Source organism: Biomphalaria glabrata, chromosome 4 (assembly GCF_947242115.1).
Source record: "Biomphalaria glabrata chromosome 4, xgBioGlab47.1, whole genome shotgun sequence".
Lineage (NCBI taxonomy): Eukaryota > Metazoa > Mollusca > Gastropoda > Planorbidae > Biomphalaria > Biomphalaria glabrata.
The window spans coordinates 35,782,779-35,802,087 of record NC_074714.1 but is presented as its reverse complement, the minus strand read 5'-3'; the positions used below and the strand labels follow the sequence as shown (position 1 = coordinate 35,802,087).

At 31.8% G+C, this 19,309-nt stretch overlaps 1 protein-coding gene across 1 annotated transcript; it reads right to left on the bottom strand.

The window, feature by feature from the left end:
• Positions 1-804: 804 nt before the first annotated feature.
• On the bottom strand, positions 805-16,274 carry LOC106052050 (ER degradation-enhancing alpha-mannosidase-like protein 1). Its single transcript, XM_013207295.2, has 12 exons — positions 15,940-16,274; positions 14,100-14,172; positions 13,167-13,270; positions 12,879-13,050; positions 11,466-11,649; positions 11,231-11,322; positions 10,142-10,224; positions 8,882-9,002; positions 7,967-8,211; positions 7,532-7,628; positions 6,287-6,526; positions 805-5,900 (listed from the first exon to the last, which is right to left on the bottom strand). The coding sequence occupies exons 1-12, from the start codon at positions 16,227-16,229 to the stop codon at positions 5,784-5,786; spliced, it is 1,818 nt and encodes a 605-aa protein (XP_013062749.2). The 5' UTR covers positions 16,230-16,274; the 3' UTR covers positions 805-5,783.
• Positions 16,275-19,309: the final 3,035 nt, after the last annotated feature.

Below are 19,309 nucleotides of genomic sequence, written 5' to 3'. Positions count from 1 at the left end.
GATAGTCGAGCAAGAGGTTGAAGTCAGCAAGCCCAAGGATAGTCAAGCAAGAGGTTGAAGTCAGCAAGCCCAAGGATAGTCAAGCAAGAGGTTGAAGTCAGCAAGCCCAAGGATAGTCAAGCAAGAGGTTGAAGTCAGCAAGCCCAAGGATAGTCAAGCAAGAGGTTGAAGTCAGCAAGCCCAAGGATAGTCAAGCAAGAGGTTGAAGTCAGCAAGCCCAAGGATAGTAGAGCAAGAGGTTGGGCTCAGCAAAACCAAGGATAATCAAGCCAGAGGTAGAAGTCAGCAAGCCCAAGGATAGTCAAGCAAGAGGTTGAAGTCAGCAAGCCCAAGGATAGTCAAGCAAGAGGTTGAAGTCAGCAAGCCCAAGGATAGTCGAGCAAGAGGTTGAAGTCAGCAAGCCCAAGGATAGTAGAGCAAGAGGTTGGGCTCAGCAAAACCAAGGATAATCAAGCCAGAGGTTGAAGTCAGCAAGCCCAAGGATAGTCGAGCAAGAGGTTGGGCTCAACAAAACCAAGGATAATCAAGCCAGAGGTTGAAGTCAGCAAGCCCAAGGATAGTCGAGCAAGAGGTTGGGCTCAACAAAACCAAGGATAATCAAGCCAGAGGTAGAAGTCAGCAAGCCCAAGGATAATGATGATAATGTAGGCCTAATAAATATTACCTAAACATTGTCTTTTCAGAAACTGGTTGAACAAAACTAGGAACTGCAACTAAATAAATCAATCAACATTCTAACATGGGGCCTTGCTACAAAATAGTACAGACTGTGCATAAAATAAATAAGTATTACTTGGAGCACAATAAAATGCAAACACACATTCTATCTTTATCGTTATCAGGATTGGTAAAAGAGTCAACATAGCAGCACCTAGCATGTAGCACCTCTACATAACTACATTCAGCTGTTAAACAACAAAATGTAGGTCATTGAGAAATCTCTGGTGAACATTTAACATTTTATGACACTTTTACTTTTCAAAAATATTTGTCTCCCCCCCCCCTCCCCCCAAGCCAAAAAAAAACTTATTAAGTTATAAAAATAATCAGTGCTTCTTTTTTGTAAAATAAAATGGGTGTCAGTACTCAGTGATGGATTGCCTAACTTTTAACTACTAATAAATGAATAATAAATGTTAAAATACAAGAAAAGTATTCATTTTTCCCCACATTGAAAAAGGTGGAGTCGAGCTGGCTGAACGGTAAAGCACTTGACTTCCAAACCGAAGGTCCCAGGTTTGAATCTCTGTGAAATCTGGAATTTTTAATTTTGGTATCTTTGAGCGTCTCTGAGTTCACCCAGCTCTAATGGGTACCTGACATTAGTTAAGGAAAAGTAAAGGCAGTTGGTCGTTGTGCTGGCCACATGACACCCTTGTAAGCCGTGGACCACAGAAATGGATGACCTTTACATCATCTGCCCTATAGACCGCAAGGTCTGAAAGGGGAACTTCACTTTTCTTTACATTTACCGGTGCATACTGTCACAAAAAAAGCACTGAAAATAATATATAAGAAAATGAAAAAGTACATTTTTGCTTGGCATTTTGCAAAAATATTATTAAAATAATTAAAAGATTAATAATGGATAACTTCATAATAGATAAATTGAAAAATTTATGTTTTTTTTTTAAAAAAAAAGCTTTATTGCAAACAAATAAAATGTGTGTCTCACTGATCCATGTGGATGTAACTTAGATCAGATTAGATGTACTTTCAGTGACCCTAACAATCACAGCTAACCCATTTTGTATAGAAAATAAATGTGAAAGTTACATGTAATAGTGTTAAATTGAGAGGTGCACACTAACAAATATATTTATATGATTATTGCTTGACTTCTTTATGATAAGCATTCAAAAAAAATTATTGAGTGACTTCAAACAAGATATAACTTGCTACAAAAAATTAGTTTTACAATGATTAACTTTAGATGTTTTAAATAAACAATGAGCAAGTCATATATCAGCAAATATATCTAGTTGAACAATATATATTAGATTTCAATTCATACATTTGATGTTTTACCAAGCTTTATAAACTGAACAATTCACTTTAATATATAATGATGTTAGACAACACTAAATGTTCAAAGCTTGGTGTTCATTTCTTTTACCCTGTCTGTTATTTGAACTCTTAAAGATAAATACAAATGTACATAGACATGTTTATTTTCACAGCCATATAACATTTTACTTGTATGAAAAGCAATCTTGGTCTATTTCGACAATGCTATTAGCTGCAAGGTGAAAACATGTTGATTGTAATTGACACAGAGCACAGAAGATAATTAAAGATATGGTTTCAAAACAAAAGTCAATAGTGCAAAGGACCAGGTTCAATAGTTAAAAGAAACAATGTAACAGAAGACCCTGAGTTAAGGCACTTGAATCAAATAACACTTGTGCTGACCCAAACAAAAGGAACTAGGGAATGACAAGTGGTCATGCTGATGCTCAATTATGTTAATGACCAGAACCATAACAGGCAAGACAGACACATTATACAGAGACAAGTGGAAGTTCATGTGCCTGCATAATAATAGGTCTGGTATGGAAGTACTGGAGCAATAGAAAAAAAAAAGCTGCATAGACTAATACAATTAGAAAGTTGTCTTTTATAATGCTTAAAGAGAAGTGAGGCTTTTTTTATATAGTTTAGACTTAAAACCATAACATTTATTGCTTAGAATAATATATAGTTATGTGTAAACAATAGCTCTTATTCTAGCTATGTATTGCTTATAACAATGCATAGGGACAAAAATATAATCTTAAAAGTTAATAGTTGATCTTGTAAAAAAAAAAAATAGCCATATTGAGATAGTGATTCTTGAATTTTAAAATAATTTGCATTAAGTTTTCTACCATTGTATACTACTAAGTACAGTGTTGGAAAAAGAAAAACAAAACAAGTAAAAGTAATAAAAGATCAGTGTTCTTCATTGATACATTTACAACTGCTCATTATTAAATGTTTCATTTCTTTACAGCATAAGTTTATAAACATATAATTTACAAACTTACTTAAATATAGAGGATTATCCTGTGTATTTAGTAAGAGAAAAAGGTTCATGAAAAGCCTAATACCTAACCAACTCTCTATTCACACAGAGATTTTCTCTTAGTTTGTACAGGAGTCAGATATTGTACGAAATCACTTTAGTACAAATTTGAGGATTGAAATAGATAATTTAGCAATGTTCTACCACTAATGTGACAAATTGTTTTTGTGATACAATTTCGTTTTTAAATTACTTTATAAAATAAATGCAATACACACAAGGAAGTATACAAAGCAACATTATTAAAATAACATCAATGAATCAGTAACATTGGCACATAGTGAGACTATATTAGTCTACAATCACCATATTGCATAAGTTCATCAGTAAATTAAAAAATGAAAAAATAGGCTATTATCTCAATTAACTTTAAACAACCAAGGTCAAATATTTTGCTCTTTCAGAAGGGTTGATATTGTATGTAATAATTTTTTTTTTCTCTTGTGGTCCCTTCAATTTCTGTCTTTTAATAACATACAGAGTGTGTTTCAAGTACATGACACATTTTATTGGTTAATTTCTTTCAAAATGACAACCTCAACTAACCAAAAATATTTTTTTTTAGCTTAAGCAATTGTACCATGAAATTAATAAAGTAATCAAAACATTGGTAGATGCTTACATTTGTACACAGAGACTTAGAAAGTAGATTTTATGTAAAGAAAGGAATAAATATTATAATCACTTATAAACATCATATAAAGTAGGTCTTGTGAAGTTTGCTATAATAAAGTTTGACAGTAGCTAGCAATGTTTTATATCTTTATGAAATTGTTTTTTAAACATTGGAATTTATTTGTATAACATTAGCACACTAATCAAGTCAAAACCTGAACTCGTCCAAAATCAATCTCTTTTTCTAAACAACTAAGATTGTCTAGCCAAACTGTCTGGTTTCTAAAATGTAAAGATATAAACTTAATTAAGAATCATTGCCCTGAGACATCAATGCTGATTGCTAAACATTTTGTTAGCATTTTTATTCTTAAACTCTGTATTTTATTGAAACTAAAGCAAGTAGATAAGCAATGTCATAAGTTGGGAACGTGAAAACTAAAACAATTTCTGTATGTCTCAAACTCTTGAAAACTAACACAACAAAGAATTAGGATGTTACTCACATAAGGAATGTTTTTGTTTTTTAAGTGACTTTCACTTATCCATTTTGTTTGTCTCCATTTAACTACCAATAAAGTTTTACTGTCATATAATCTTTTTATATACCCTATATAAATATTATGATTTTTATATAACTGGATTTCACATATACCACAATATTCATTTTGCAATTATTTTTGTGTTAAAATGAAAATGGTAAAAGTAATTCTATATTACTATGTTATAATATTACACTATTAAAGCATTAATTAGAGAAAAGTACCCCAAAAATAATCCAATATAAATTTGAAACCTTACCTTACAAACATTTGTATTTTTCTTAATGTACAAAATGTACAATTTTCATTTTAAAATACAGTGATAACTTGTATAGGTTATACATACTAAAATACTTTTATTAAAAAAAAATAATTTAAGGGAAGAATGGGTGAGGGATATATAGTGGCATACATCCAGACAAAGTCTATGTTAAGACTATAATATTTATAATTTACAAAAGAATTAAAGAAAATGTGTAAGCACATAAAAAAATAGGAATAATCAATGGTTTCTTACTGGAAACTAAATATTATGCATAAATGACTATTATAGAGAAATAACACAAATTAAAACATTTTTAGTATATAAATATAAACAACTCCATGGCCACGAAATAAAGTAATGTGTTCTTTTATGCCAGATGCTGAGATCATTACAATTGAAGAGAGATTGTATACTTTCAACTCATCTACTTTGGCTCTAATACAAAGCTTGGGTCACACAATCAACTTTAATAGCTTTAAGACAAAACAGCTTTATTAGGAACATCGCCTGGCTTAATATAGTTTAGGATATATGTTATTAACTTAACTCATATTATTTATCCAAATCATAAGCTACATGAATGTATTCCTGGTGTTAATACTAAGATAATTAGCATCACATTTGACATTACTGAATACAGAGATAAATATACTTAATCAAAAACTGTTGACATAGTTTGTCTTCTCTGAAAATATCTTCTTGTAGTCAAAGTGCAACTTTATTATTTTTATTTCATGAAAACTTTTGTACACAAACACGATGGCCTGATATACACAGACCTTTAGAAAAACACATCTTTACGATGTATGGAAACTTTTAGTGCCAAAGATAAACATTGTGTTAGTGAAAAGATTTCTTTTTTCATGTTAACTAAGACCCAATGAAGATTGAATGTTTCCTTTTCCTTTTCTTTGTTAGAACTGGCACAATGGTTTTGGGTTTATAGTTAGTTATTCCATTGATTAGTGTTTTTAGTGGTTCAGAATATTATTTAGGTCAGAGTTTACAAGTCATAATTAACAAATCTTTAAAAAAAACTAATTAATAATAATACCACAAATAAAAAAATATGAACAGAGTTTTGAACAGACATACAAATCTGCTCTTCAATTGGCTTTGATTTCACATCGAAACACATGATAGATATCTGGTGCATAGACATACCTTTTTTAAAATCTCTTTTTAAATTACACATTGGAAACAGCAGTTAGTAACAACAGAAGGAAATACTTTAAGGGTATCTGCACCTTAGTATTGCAAGTTACAACATTGACACTAGAACAATAATATTAATCTGTTAATCCAACCTTGAGTCACAGGGATCTTCTCGCAATCCAACTGCAATCTCCAGCTGAGTCAAGTACTGGCTTAAGATAGGCAGATTATAACGCCTTTCAATTTTTACTGTATCACACTATGAATAAAGAAAAGGTATGATATTTAATAAACATATATAATAGCAAGGTGTTTATAGAAGGACTATGAGATGCAGGTTGCAGATCAAAAGACTTTGTCTTAGCATATGTTCTTAACTTCAACTATCTTTATGTTTGACCATAATGCAAGAAAAATCTACTCCACCTGCCAATAAACTATGAGGTCTTGAAGAAATTGTTAATATATTAACCACAAACATTTTTGTACTATTTTCAGAATTGGCCTAATGCAACAGAATAATTAGTCCTAGCATAGAGCTGCATGAGAAAAAAATGAATGCTTGATTTAGACCTATCATACATGGAATGTATATTGCAGTAAAAATATATATATATATATTGCAGTAAAAAAAAAAATTCTTACGATAGAAGAATTGGTCCTAGCATAAAATATCACGGGGTGATTCTCTTCAGAGTCTTCAAGTTCATTGTTCAATAATTTCACATCAAGTTTTTTTTTTACTAGTTTTTCTGGTGAGTGCACTTCATTATAATCTTCCCAAGGTTTCCTGTGGAAATTCCTATCTAATGGAATCAAATGGCCTTCTGTAGTGAAAAGATACTTGGAAAATTCTTGATTGACTGGATTGTCTACATCAAACAACTGAAATGAAGTTTTAAATGCAGTAACTTAAAATATATTACATATTATGTTTATGGTACTTAAAATATGCATATTATATTAAAATTATAGAAGATGATGCATTCAGAACCCTACTTGTTTAGTCTAAACTTTTCAAACCCAATATACCCGTAAATATTTGAAAGGTTAACGTTGCCTTTGTCATAATATAAATATAGCTTTATAATGATGGTAAATAAATTAAGCAAACTACTTCAAAATATTATTAATAAAAGTTTTAACTTTTAATTCTTCTTTTTTTTCTTCATCGTTCTCATTGTTATGTTGGAGTGTTCATATGACTAGACCAATACATGAGATGAACTGCGCAGTGGTTTCCAAATCAGGGAGCTCTCCATATAGTTCTCTTTCTATTGGGGTGATTTGGGGCCAATGTCTTATACGGGCCTCTTGGTAGAGAGAGCAGTTTTGGAGGACGTGGTCGGCATTTTCTGGTGATACTCCACATGGGCAGATTTCACTGGTTCCAATTTTGAGCTTCCGGAACATGTGTTGTCGCATTCTGTTGTGTCCCGTCCTGAGTCGAAAGATTAGACGTTGGTCTTGTCGGGATAGCTTATAGTAAGCATCATCTTTTTTGTGATTTGGATGGGAGCTCGTCCATTTCTCATTTATTTTATCTACAATTAATTTCTTCATTTCTTCTGGATAGAGTGCAGAGTTTACTTGTGAGTTTGTTCTCCCACTCTTGGCGAGTGTGTCAGCCTTCTCATTTCCTGCTAGTTGTATGTGAGCTGGTATCCATTGAATAACTTTTAATTGATTTTTAAAGAAAATGTGATCAATAAGAATTAGGAGATATGACATCAAACTCAAAGTATGACAGATTTTTACTAGCAATTCAAGCATGTTTCTGGGCATCTAGTCTCACATAGTGGGATACAAAAAATTGGGGAAAATCTGCTCCACATGTCTTAAGGTTTCAGTGGGTTATCTATTTCAATGGATACAAAAAAAAAGACTTACCAGATATAGATATTTACATGTTTCACTAAGGAAAAAACTTTCCATTCTATCTTCTAATTCTTTGGTGTCTACATCATGTATAGTACAATAACCACACCTATACATACAAATAAAACCAATGGTACATTTTATTTAATAAATGGTGATAAACAAATATCAAAGCATACATGACTCAATTATTTTAAAACTTTTATTGAGACATTTAACTATAATGTAACATGATTAAATATATTTCAAATCATAAATTATATTTAAGTATTCTTAAAAACGCATGAAAAATAAGAATGTTACTTATTTCCACACATTTTTATGTAAAGACTTGCAAAAAATTTCACAGAACTAAAATACAAAATTTTAAAATACCATTTGGTATTTTATTATAAAAAAGTATAATGAAACCAACATCAAAAAATAATTAAAAGAATGGATAAACACCTGTCTTTTGTATGTCGATTGATACTCTCTAATATATCTTTACCAACATGGAGATAAAAAGGATTTTTGGTAGCTCTGTATAAAAAGTAGGTTGATTCCACAAGCTCTGGGCGCAAAGGATAAAATCTAACATCTGGAGCTTTTAATTGCCAATTATATCTTTCAGGAAGTGCATTGTACCGTCTCCATATGGCATAATAAAGAGCATGGGAGCAAATGGCTTCCTCCATATCACCATTTAAAACCTAAAAAATAAAAAATTTATTTCTAAGAACGAAAGTCTCATATTTAAAGCAATTGAAGATGATATCAAAATAGTTTTATGCCTAAAAACAAAAATGATAACAGCAATTTGTTTGCTTGATTTAATAAATATTTAGAGAAAACATTTTTTTTATGTATCAGGACACAGGATTGTTTTCAAATCATAAATTTAATATCATTATTTAAAAAAGAAAAAATTCAACTAAAAATGTCTACAGGACTACAAGACTGAGAAGTGTATTAAATTCTATTCAACAAAATGATTGTGAATAATAAAGCTTTAATCTTAATTTTAGAAAAAAAAACATTTTAAAATCCAAAGAGCATAATAAAAAAAAACATCTAAAAATATTTTGAATATCTTATCAAAATAGTATCAAAGTTCGTTTTTTAAAAATCAATGTAACATTATGCTAAGCTTAACTTTTTAACTATTACTACTACATCTGGTCAAGAAAATCATTTGAATAAAATATCTTTTAAACACTACAATCAAAAAAAGATATAGTGCCTAATAGTTCATACATATTGCTTGTCTCTAAAATATGTAGGCAATTAACAGATAAAACATAATTTAGTAACCTTCAAGAAAAAAAGTGTAAAACTGATTTAAAAACAAATCATAGAAAAACAAAACAACTAACAATTTACCTGTACAGCAGACCATGCAGCTTGAAGGGAGTCAATCCAGGTGTTGACAGTTTCTCCTGTCTTCATGTTTACATTGACGTAGAGGGGAACATTGCCAGAGCCATAGTTACACTTGGGGCGACTGAAAAATCAAATTTTGCTGAATAATATTATTGATACCAAAATTAAATTTTACTTTCAGTAATTAATTCTGTAAAAAACTATAGCACAAATCAGTGCTCATCCAATTGGGTGCTCTCAATTTAAGTCACAGATAGAGACATATGGGGTTCAAAAGAGATTTCTACTTTCAAAAATGTAATAAACTTTTAGTTTTTAAAAAAAAATATTTTTTTTTTATATTTTAAATCACATGTTGTTTTTTTTAGCTTTGGAACTAAAAGTAAATAAATTATTTTCTTTTTACAAAGCTTATATCAATTTACTCAGTCTAATTGTATGGTAAAAAGTTTGTACACATTATTTCTCCCACACCGAAGATGAAATTTTGCACAATTTCTTCTTGTACCTGACAAAACAAGAATCAATTTTAAAATAATAAAAATTTATTAACTATTGGTAATTAATTATTTTGTTTGTTATCGAACATGGACATGAAATCGTACTTGACAGATAGTGGTGGTATAAGTTGAATTAGTCCCCTTGAGGCCTGGGTGAACAAGTTTTTTTTATCCATATATAAGTGATCACAGTAACATTCACACAGATACCCTTTTCTCTCCCTCCCTTCCCAACTGGTCCAGACAAGTGATAGGATAATAGCACATTAAGAAAGCTAAAAGCAAGAAATTGCACTAAACAAAAACATTTCTAATCATTCAGATTTGTTATTGTTAGTCCAGATCTATAACAATTTTAATCGCATGACTGATCCAAACTAATTGATGCAATTACACTCAATATAAGCTTTGTTACTTTTTAAAAAAAGTATTTTGTTATGTTTTTCTTGTTAGATAATTTGTTTTCTTTTTTTGCTATGTTGAACAGAGACAAAAAAAAAGGATATCTTTCAAAACACACTTTGAATAAGTAGGTAGGAAAAATTATAAGTGTGGGATGCAAAACTTGAGACTCACTGAGTGTATAAGTGAATTATTTAAAAATTATGATATTAAATGAAATATTGAAATTTCAGCATTTCTTTAATCAAATTACTTTCACACTATCTGAACCATATATCTAAAATAGAAAATGAAATAATTTTTTTAACTTTTTAGCGAAAGTGTGACTATATTTTGTTTAGAAAAAATAATTCTTTACCCTCTTCTTAAATGGAATTTTATTGTCTCATAGGATTCATTAAACATTTCCAAGTCACTTTTTTCTCCAAATAAAATATAAGCCTGAAACAAATGTACACAGTCAGAAATATTTCAGAGTCAGAAATCAGGAGAAAGAAAATAATGTATTCAAATAGTATAAAGTAAAAAACAAAAGTATTAATTGACTTAAAATTGAATTCTGAACTCCCAATATTTAGACAAATGTAATTTTTGCTTTTGCCAAAACACTCATTTCAACATTATTTTATTACTTTCAAAGCATTTCTACCAATAAATCCTGTCAGCAATTCTGATTGATAGCGTTTGCCATCTTTGTTAAGTTTAGACAATATCTCTTTCCTAAAATCATTTTTGTCTATACTAAAAATGAACAGAGTATTTCTGTTTAAGAAAAGAATCAAACATTCAGTTCTTTTATATCATAAGTAACAAGAATCAAACAAACATTCAGTTCACTTATATCATAAGTAACAAGAATCAAACAAACATTCAGTTCACTTATATCATAAATAACAAGAATCAAACAAACATTCAGTTCACTTATATCATAAGTAACAAGAATCAAACAAACATTCAGTTCACTTATATCATAAATAACAAGAATCAAACAAACATTCAGTTCACTTATATCATAAGTAACAAGAATCAAACATTCAGTTCACTTATATCATAAGTAACAAGAATCAAACATTCAGTTCACTTATATCATAAGTAACAAGAATCAAACAAACATTTACTTCATTCTTTGTTTTAGTTACAAGGAGTCAATTGTGTGAAATCCTAATGCTACAGAGGCTGCAGGAGTAACTGTCTTAATTTTAACATAGATAGATACAGTTTTATTTAAATCAAGCGTCCAAAATCAATTTTTAGATAACAAAGGTTTTAAGTAATTAATTTTTATCTTTTTTTTTTTTTAGACATACCATATAACTAACTGCTTAGAGTAAATCAAAACGTATTTAAAAGACATGTCATTGTGACTTAATGCCATCATTAATATTAACATTTCAATATTTTTAAAAATATAATATGAATTTTTTAAACTATATAATTATTTCAATACCTTTAGAAGATATTCAAAAAATGAATCAATGCCAGCACCAAGTCCACTCATTGCACCAACCCACTCACCAGTTTGAATATTGATAACGTTTCCTACAATATACACAAGAAAATGTATTGTTGGACTCAACTTTTTATAAAAACAAACAAAATGACTATTATTATAACCCATAGTTAAATGTAACAAAAAAGTGCGCTCTAAACTACTATTCACACAATATGTATCCATGGCTTACCTAACAGGCCAGTAACATTTGAACGCAACTTCCACAATGTGGTAACTGCTCTACGTGACACTGCCTCATAAACTGGGTCATTCAGCAGACGTGATAAAAGTCCAAACTCTAAGACCAATGTTCCAGCTCCAGATGTGCAGGTTACATTGACACAATTCGTAGGAACACCTTCTGAAAGAGAAACCTGGATCAGAGTATATGATCAGAAAAATATTAGAATTTTTTGCCTCAGGTGTAATCAACTGTATTGAGCAATACAATCAAAAAAATATTTTTAATTAACTCTGAAGGACTCAATAATTTCAACTACATTTGTTGTATCTGAAAGCAGATATATAGTGAACATACTCTGGTAAAAGCAACAGAAATGTCCAGATTTGTAGATCACCATATGAGTACTGTGTCAAGCTACATCCATAAATGATGACCAATAGTAGTTACACATAAGGATAATGACTAAAACTATGAATAAATTTTTTATTTTATTTTTAATTTTATCTTCAATTTTTTTTTCAAAGAGTCCAAAATTATTGAAAACAGTGAGTTGATTTGTATAGGCTCTAACAACTTCTACAACATTTTTTTTTAGCAAATCAGAAGAAAATGTTAAGAGACCTTGTCCATGTTTTTTTTCCCACTGAATCTAATACTTCAATATAATTATACATCTTCCATGCTTTGAACTTCTTTTATGTCTTTTAACACTGGAACTTAGGTCTCCACTATGCCATATACAGGTCTCATCAATACCTAATGTTGAAATACCTTTTACATTTTCAGCCAGCATTAGGCTCCTGCTATTTGCACCAACATATCTTTTGTACATGATGCCAATAGCACGAAAATGTCAATATCAATGACCAAAGAGACACATGCAGAAATCTACATTGTCTAGCAAAACATAGAAATATGACAAAGGGGAAAATGTGCAACATGCAAATAAACAGCTACAACTTACACTCACAATGTAAATCTTTTCTGAAATTTAATCTTGGAAAAAAGAAGGATGCAGCTTACTTTTGAAAAAACGTGGTTATATCAAAAACCTAAAAGAATTATGTATTTGCTTATTCCTTAAAGAATGCTTTATGCTTCTAGTACTTTTAGTAATCCTTTTTATTTAATGAAATAAATTTAAGTTGAGGCATATTCTGAAGGTTTTATTTCAACTAAATTGAATATTCTTTTTACTGGGTCTTGGAATCAATTTCAGTCTTATTTAAATAGTTTTCTCAGATCCTGATCATAGATAGTGTAAATATGTTTATACACAAAAATCAAGGGGCAAAACTAGCTAGATCTAATTCATAGTTTCTAACCAATATCAGTCTTATTTTGAACTTATTAAAAAAATAACTGTTTCATCCAGTAAATGGTTTCATCACACAGTAACACATTTAATTTATTTCTTACCCTTGGATAAGGAATCCCTGTAGCTGTATTACTAAATGCAGGGAGCAAGCGGGTAGATAAGTCATGAGCCAGCTCTAGCAGTTCATTGTTGTAGTCTGGAATGGACATGTCTCCTAGAGTTTGTTGAGGATCAATTATTATCAGATGAGCAGACAGCAATGAACCAAGCATTCTATGATTAAAATTAAATAGAAAGAATACATCAAGCAAAGCCAATTTAAAAACATCTATATCATAATATTAATTACTGTCTCTGTATCTTTAAAACATTCTATCCAAGTGTTGGACCTGATAGTGGCTTCAAAGACTTGTACTGTGTTATTTTTGTTAAAAGAAACATGTTCAATGACAAGCTTCACTGCTTTTTTGAATTCAGGACTGTTACCCATCACCTGCAACAAAAACAAAGAGATTAACTTGTAGTTATATTTCCAACACACATCACCCCTTCCAGTATCCATGTACTTCATGCTGGATCTTATTTCATTCTTTTAGTTTAATTTAGTTTAATTAATGATAGCTATGATAACACTACTAGGGTTAGCTGGGTTTTTTTTTGTTTTGTTAATTTTAATTTAAAATAAAGTTAGGCCATTTTGGTTCAAAGAGAGGGGATACAGAAACCTAACTTCACACAACTTCACATGTGAGATAAGGAAAGCATTATTAGTTGGGTTTCCTAACCCAAGACCAAACTCTCAATTCATTCATATTTTAATAAAATACCCTTCTAAATGTTCAGTTAGTGTAAGATTAATTGAACCAATATGGCCATGGAAACCTTCTTGCTGTCACTAAAGGGATATTATTATAGAAAATATGTAGTCCAGCAAGGGTATTAAAAAGTATATAAAAATCTCCTTAGAGATCTAAAAGATCATAGAGTAGAGAATGTTAAGTTCACTTGACTTTTGTGGCCAAGGGTTGACAAGGATGTTGTATGATCAACACTATGCATTACTTGCATTACTTTTATCGGCATTTGAAGGTAGGAGAACTTCTATATTCTTGAATAAAAACTTCTGTGTAAATACACTAAGACATGAAATATGTATTAGCAGCCAAGTCCCACAATCACCCTTTCTCTACAACCAGGCTAGCCTACAGAAATCAAGCATTTCAGTGTATAGTTAGTACATGTGCATCACTATATTATGTTATAAAGAGGGGGTATGTTTGTGATTTGGCTAAGGTTACTTAAATCAAACTAAAATTACTTACAGCTAATGTATCAAGAGATTCAACAAGGGTTAAAGCGTAATCTCCAAGTACATCATTGATATTAATGTTGTCCCTGTAAAGTAAATTTTTAAAAAATTTTAAAGTTAGAGCTACAGCAATAGTCACCAACTATTTTTAAGTTCTACTAGAAACAATGTGCAGCAATGGATGTAATGGCTTTGGATGGGTTGTAATGGATACAAAGATTGCAGTACAGAAAATTGTGCTATAATGGATATTTAATGCACATTAATGTTTCCAAAGTTTAGAAAAGTAGAAAATACATGCAAGTTTAATGTTAATTAAAAAAAAAAAAAAAGACTGAAACAAACACACTTCAAACGAGGTTACAACGACAGTTGTGTGGAAACACAAACTCAAAATCGGCCCCGGCAGTGGTCCACCCAGGCAGGTTTCAATATTTTCAGAAAGAACATCAGAATGAAATTCTATCAAAGACAAATGACAGAGAGAATGGAGAAAGAAGGTTGAGATCTTGTATGGTGCCCCAGCGGTCCAGCACACCAAAGGATAGATGAAAGTGAATGTGAAGTTAGATGTGAACCTGGCCTAACTGATGTCTTATAATGAATATCTAATTGATCTAAAGATTGTTTTGTAAAGGGTCAATCTCTTATTCCTCAAGAAAATATTTCCGTAAAAAAAAAAAAAATTTAAAAAATTTCCTTTAGTTATGAGTTCTATAGCTGTAGTGCAGTGTTACAGTTCACGCGATAATATGAAAAACTACTTATAATTGTTGTTTTAAATTATGTCCAACTTATATGCATACTAAATCGATTATTTCTCTTTAAAAAATAACCCTAACCCTAACCCTATCTCCCTAACTAAAGAGCCTCCCGTGCTTGTTACTATTAATAGTGAATAGTTGTAAAAGTGGTTTAATTTTATGAAAAAACTGTTTGCATATAAGTTATTTTAAAAAATTTGATTTTTCGCTTTCAGAAAAGAAAAAAGTAGCCGTTGCATCAGAACTTTGAATGTTCTAAAATATTTTGATGTCAGATTTTCACTGTCTTTTCTAGTTTACGAGATCTAAACAGGATGGACGGACGGACAGACATTCCACACAAAACTAATAGCATCTTTTCCTTTCGGGGGACACTAAAAATATTTAGCAACACTCGCTACTTCTTATTTATTTCCTCAGCTTCATAAATTTTTTAATTTCGGGATCTTTGGGCGCCTTTGAGTCTACCCAGCTGTAATCATACTCTAATGGGTACCTGATATTAGTTGGGGAAAAGTAAAGGCGGTTCGTCATTGTGCTGGCCACATGACAACCTCGTTAACCGTAGGCCACAGAAGCAGATGACCTTTACATTATCTTTCCTATAGGCTATAGCCCACATGATCAGAAAAGGAACTTTACTTTTACAGTCTCCGCCATGATCTAAGTCTAAGGAACTTTTATGCCAAGTTTTATCAAGATTAGTCAGACATTTTTTATTTTTATTCGGGACATACATACAATACATGATACATACAACATATTACATAATTAACATATGCCTTACTTTCAGTTTCAGCTTCATATTCATTATATTAGATTTTACTTTTTAGATTAATTAATAAATTGTTAAATAAAAAAAATTAGGTAAAAATAGTAATTTACAGTATTTACACATTAATCAATCATTATTTTAAGTCTATTACTATTAATAATGACATATACTATGATATACATTTATGATTTATAAATATATATTAATATATTTAATTATTATAATAATTATATATATATATATAAATATATAGATCTATATACTATATAAATATATTATTTTTAAATAGACCAATTTTTCTCCTCATGACTTACGGTTGTTCATAATCGGGGCCTCGGCCTCTACAGTGAACGGGATCAAGCTCATCTTCTGGAAATGCATATTTCATGTAATTTTCGTAACCAAACTGAAACATCTTTTTCGATGCATCCAGCATTTGTAGTCTTTCTTCATTGCTAAAATAGAGATATTTGTTGTGAATGGGATCCCAGTCGTGACTATAACTATAACACCAACAGTCTGACAGGAGAAGTAGATTAAGTAAAAAACTGATTAAGACTAGTTTTGCTACTAGATTTAATTTCATGGTACAATTGCCACACATACAACAACCAGACTACCTAACATTCATCGTTGCCTCTGTTCTTACTTTTTAGTTTTCTGTTTACACCAAACTCCGAAAATTTCCGTAAATTAAATTAGCACTGGCCTATACAAAAAAAAAAACAATGGGTGAATTCAAGAAAATACATATATATACTCAATCTAGATCTTTAGACTGCTGGAGTCTAGATCTAAAATCATGGGCGTATCTGTGGAAAAAAAGGATGCAACCAAAATGAAATCGTTCCCGCAGTGGGTGAAATTTCGTCCCATTTGTTTTGCTTGAAATTTTTTTTGATTGGAGAGGAGATTTTAATGCTAAACCATATCTTGCCCCAGCATGCCAAAGAAAGGGCTTTTGAGGTTAAAAAACCCCTCTTCAAGAAAAAAAAAAAAAAAAAAAAAAAAATCTATTCTCGAATTTTACGAGTGTAGCTAAGAGGGTTTTTATTTAACCCCCCCCCCCTTTTTCCAAGAAAAAAATCAAGCAAACTACAGGCACCAACTTTTATGAATGTATATAGATTCTAGTTTAGGGTGGTTTTCAGTTTTCAACTTTCATCTTGAGGGTTTTAAGCTTACATTAATCCTCCACTTAAGGCGGGGTTTTGAATTTTGAGGTTAACCCCACTCTTCAATTAAAAAAAAACAACTAAAACAAACTACACTCACCAAATTTCATGAGCGTAGCCATGTGGGGGGGGGGCTGAGTTTAAACAAAAAAACGCCAATAAAAATGTAAAGGAAAACCACAGTCTCTAAATTCCATAAATATTTCCAAGGTGGTTTTGAGATACCCCCACCCTCCCCATTTTTATTTTACACAACAAAAACTGAAGGATAAATGATAGTCACCAATTTCCATAATTGTAGCCAGAGGGGGGGGGAGGGTATACTCAGATCAGTGATGGATTGCCTAACTTTTAACTACTGATAAATTAATACATAAATGAAAAGTAATAATTTTTCTCCTCATTGAAAAAGGTGCCGGTATGTCATAGCGGTCTGTCACCTGATGCACATACCTTGCCGTGGTGTGACAGCTTGAGTGCCTCAATGACCCTCAGAGCTATACCGGCGGGAGCTCATCACTCCTGGCAGGTACTACCAAGCCGGACAGGTCTGTTAGGAAAGAGGCCAGACAAAAGGTGCATCCCCCTCCCCGGGACACAGGGGTTGTGCGATAGGCTAACAACCTGTCCATGGAAAAAAAAAAGTGTTATAGAAACCAGAACAAAAGCACAAACACTAAACATTGTCAGAGGCGAAAGTAGAGCTCCACAAAGGAGACTTATGAAGCTATGCAGGGAAAGTCGAACGAATCCTGTGAGGCCGACCACTCTACTTAAACCAATGAAAAAGAAACACTTCCTTATTCAGAAGGCAGCATTTAACTTGGGAACATGGAATGTCCGCACTTTACTAGAACCAGGTAGATGTGCACAAACTGCCAAGGAAATGGCCAACTACAAACTACAGATCCTGGGAATGAGTGAAGTTCGATGGAACACATTCGGTGAAACAAGACTGCAATCAGGAGAAACCCTTCTCTTCTCTGGAAAGGAAAAAGAAGATGACTTACATGAAAATGGTGTAGCACTACTACTAAACAAGGAAGCTTTCAAAAGTCTTTTAGAATGGGAACCAGTTTCAGAACGAATAATTAGAGCCAAATTTTTGTCTAAGTTCAAAAATGTTCACATCATTATGTGCTATGCTCCCACCAACCTTGCAAGTGATACTGACAAAAATACATTCTATGACCAACTGCAAAGTATAGTTGACAAAATACCTACAAGAGATGTTTTGATCGTCATGGGAGACTTGAATGCCAAAGTGGGAAGTGACAACAGAGAGAGAGAGAAAAGTATGGGCACCCATGGACTTGGCACCATAAACGAAAATGGAGAAATGTTTGCAGACTTCTGCACATTTAATGAATTAGTGATAGGAGGCAGCATTTTCCCCCACAAAAAATGCCACAAAGTGACATGGGTTTCACCAGACAATAAAACAGAGAATCAAATCGACCACATTACCATACGGCGGAACTGGAGAAGCACATTACTAGATGTACGAAACAGAAGAGGAGCAGATATTGGCTCAGACCACCACCTAGTTGTTGCCAAACTAAAAATGAAGCTGGCCAGCAATAAAACAGAAAGAAACAAAAGGAAAAGATTTGACCTAGACAAGCTCAACAACACACAGATTAAAAAGGAATTCCAACTATCCCTTCAAAATAGATTTGCTGTGCTACAACTAGATGAGGCCAAACAAAGCGTCGATAAATCTTGGCAAAATTTCAAAGAAATTATTACTGAAACAAGCAATGAAGTACTAAGCCTTAACCCTAAGAAGAAAAAACAGTGGATTAGTGACGAGACATGGAAATTAATCGAAGAAAGGAAATGCGCTAAACAGGCAGTTAACCTAGCAAAAACAAGAAACCACAAGCAACAATCAAAACAAGACTACCAAGCAGTTTCACAGAAAGTCACCAAAATGCTTAGACAAGACAAACGATCATTTTACAATAATCTGGCAGAACAGGCAGAAGAAGCAGCAGGTAAAGGAGATATAAAACAACTATACAAAATCACCAAACTTCTCAGTACCAAAAAGGCTAATTGCAATGTTCCAGTCCGAAACAAATACGGAAAACTACTTTCTTCAATAAATGAACAACTTGAAAGATGGAAAGAATATTTTCAAGAAGTGCTCAATAGACCTAAATCACGAAATCCACCAGATCTAAATGCAGGACCAACACTAGACATAAACATGGAAGAAATAACAAAAGAAGAAATAAGGAATGCACTCAAACAAATGAAGACAGGTAAAGCAGCTGGAATTGACAACATACCACCCGAAGTCCTAAAAGAAGGAGGAAGTGAAATAGTTGACCAAATGCACAAACTATTCAACAAAATTTGGTTAACAGAAACACCTCCGGGTGAGTGGAAAAAGGGCTTGCTAATTAAAATACCAAAGAGTGGAGATCTATCACAATGTGAGAAATGGCGAGGCATCACTTTGCTGTCAGTACCAAGCAAGATTTTTAGCAGAATCCTACTAAAC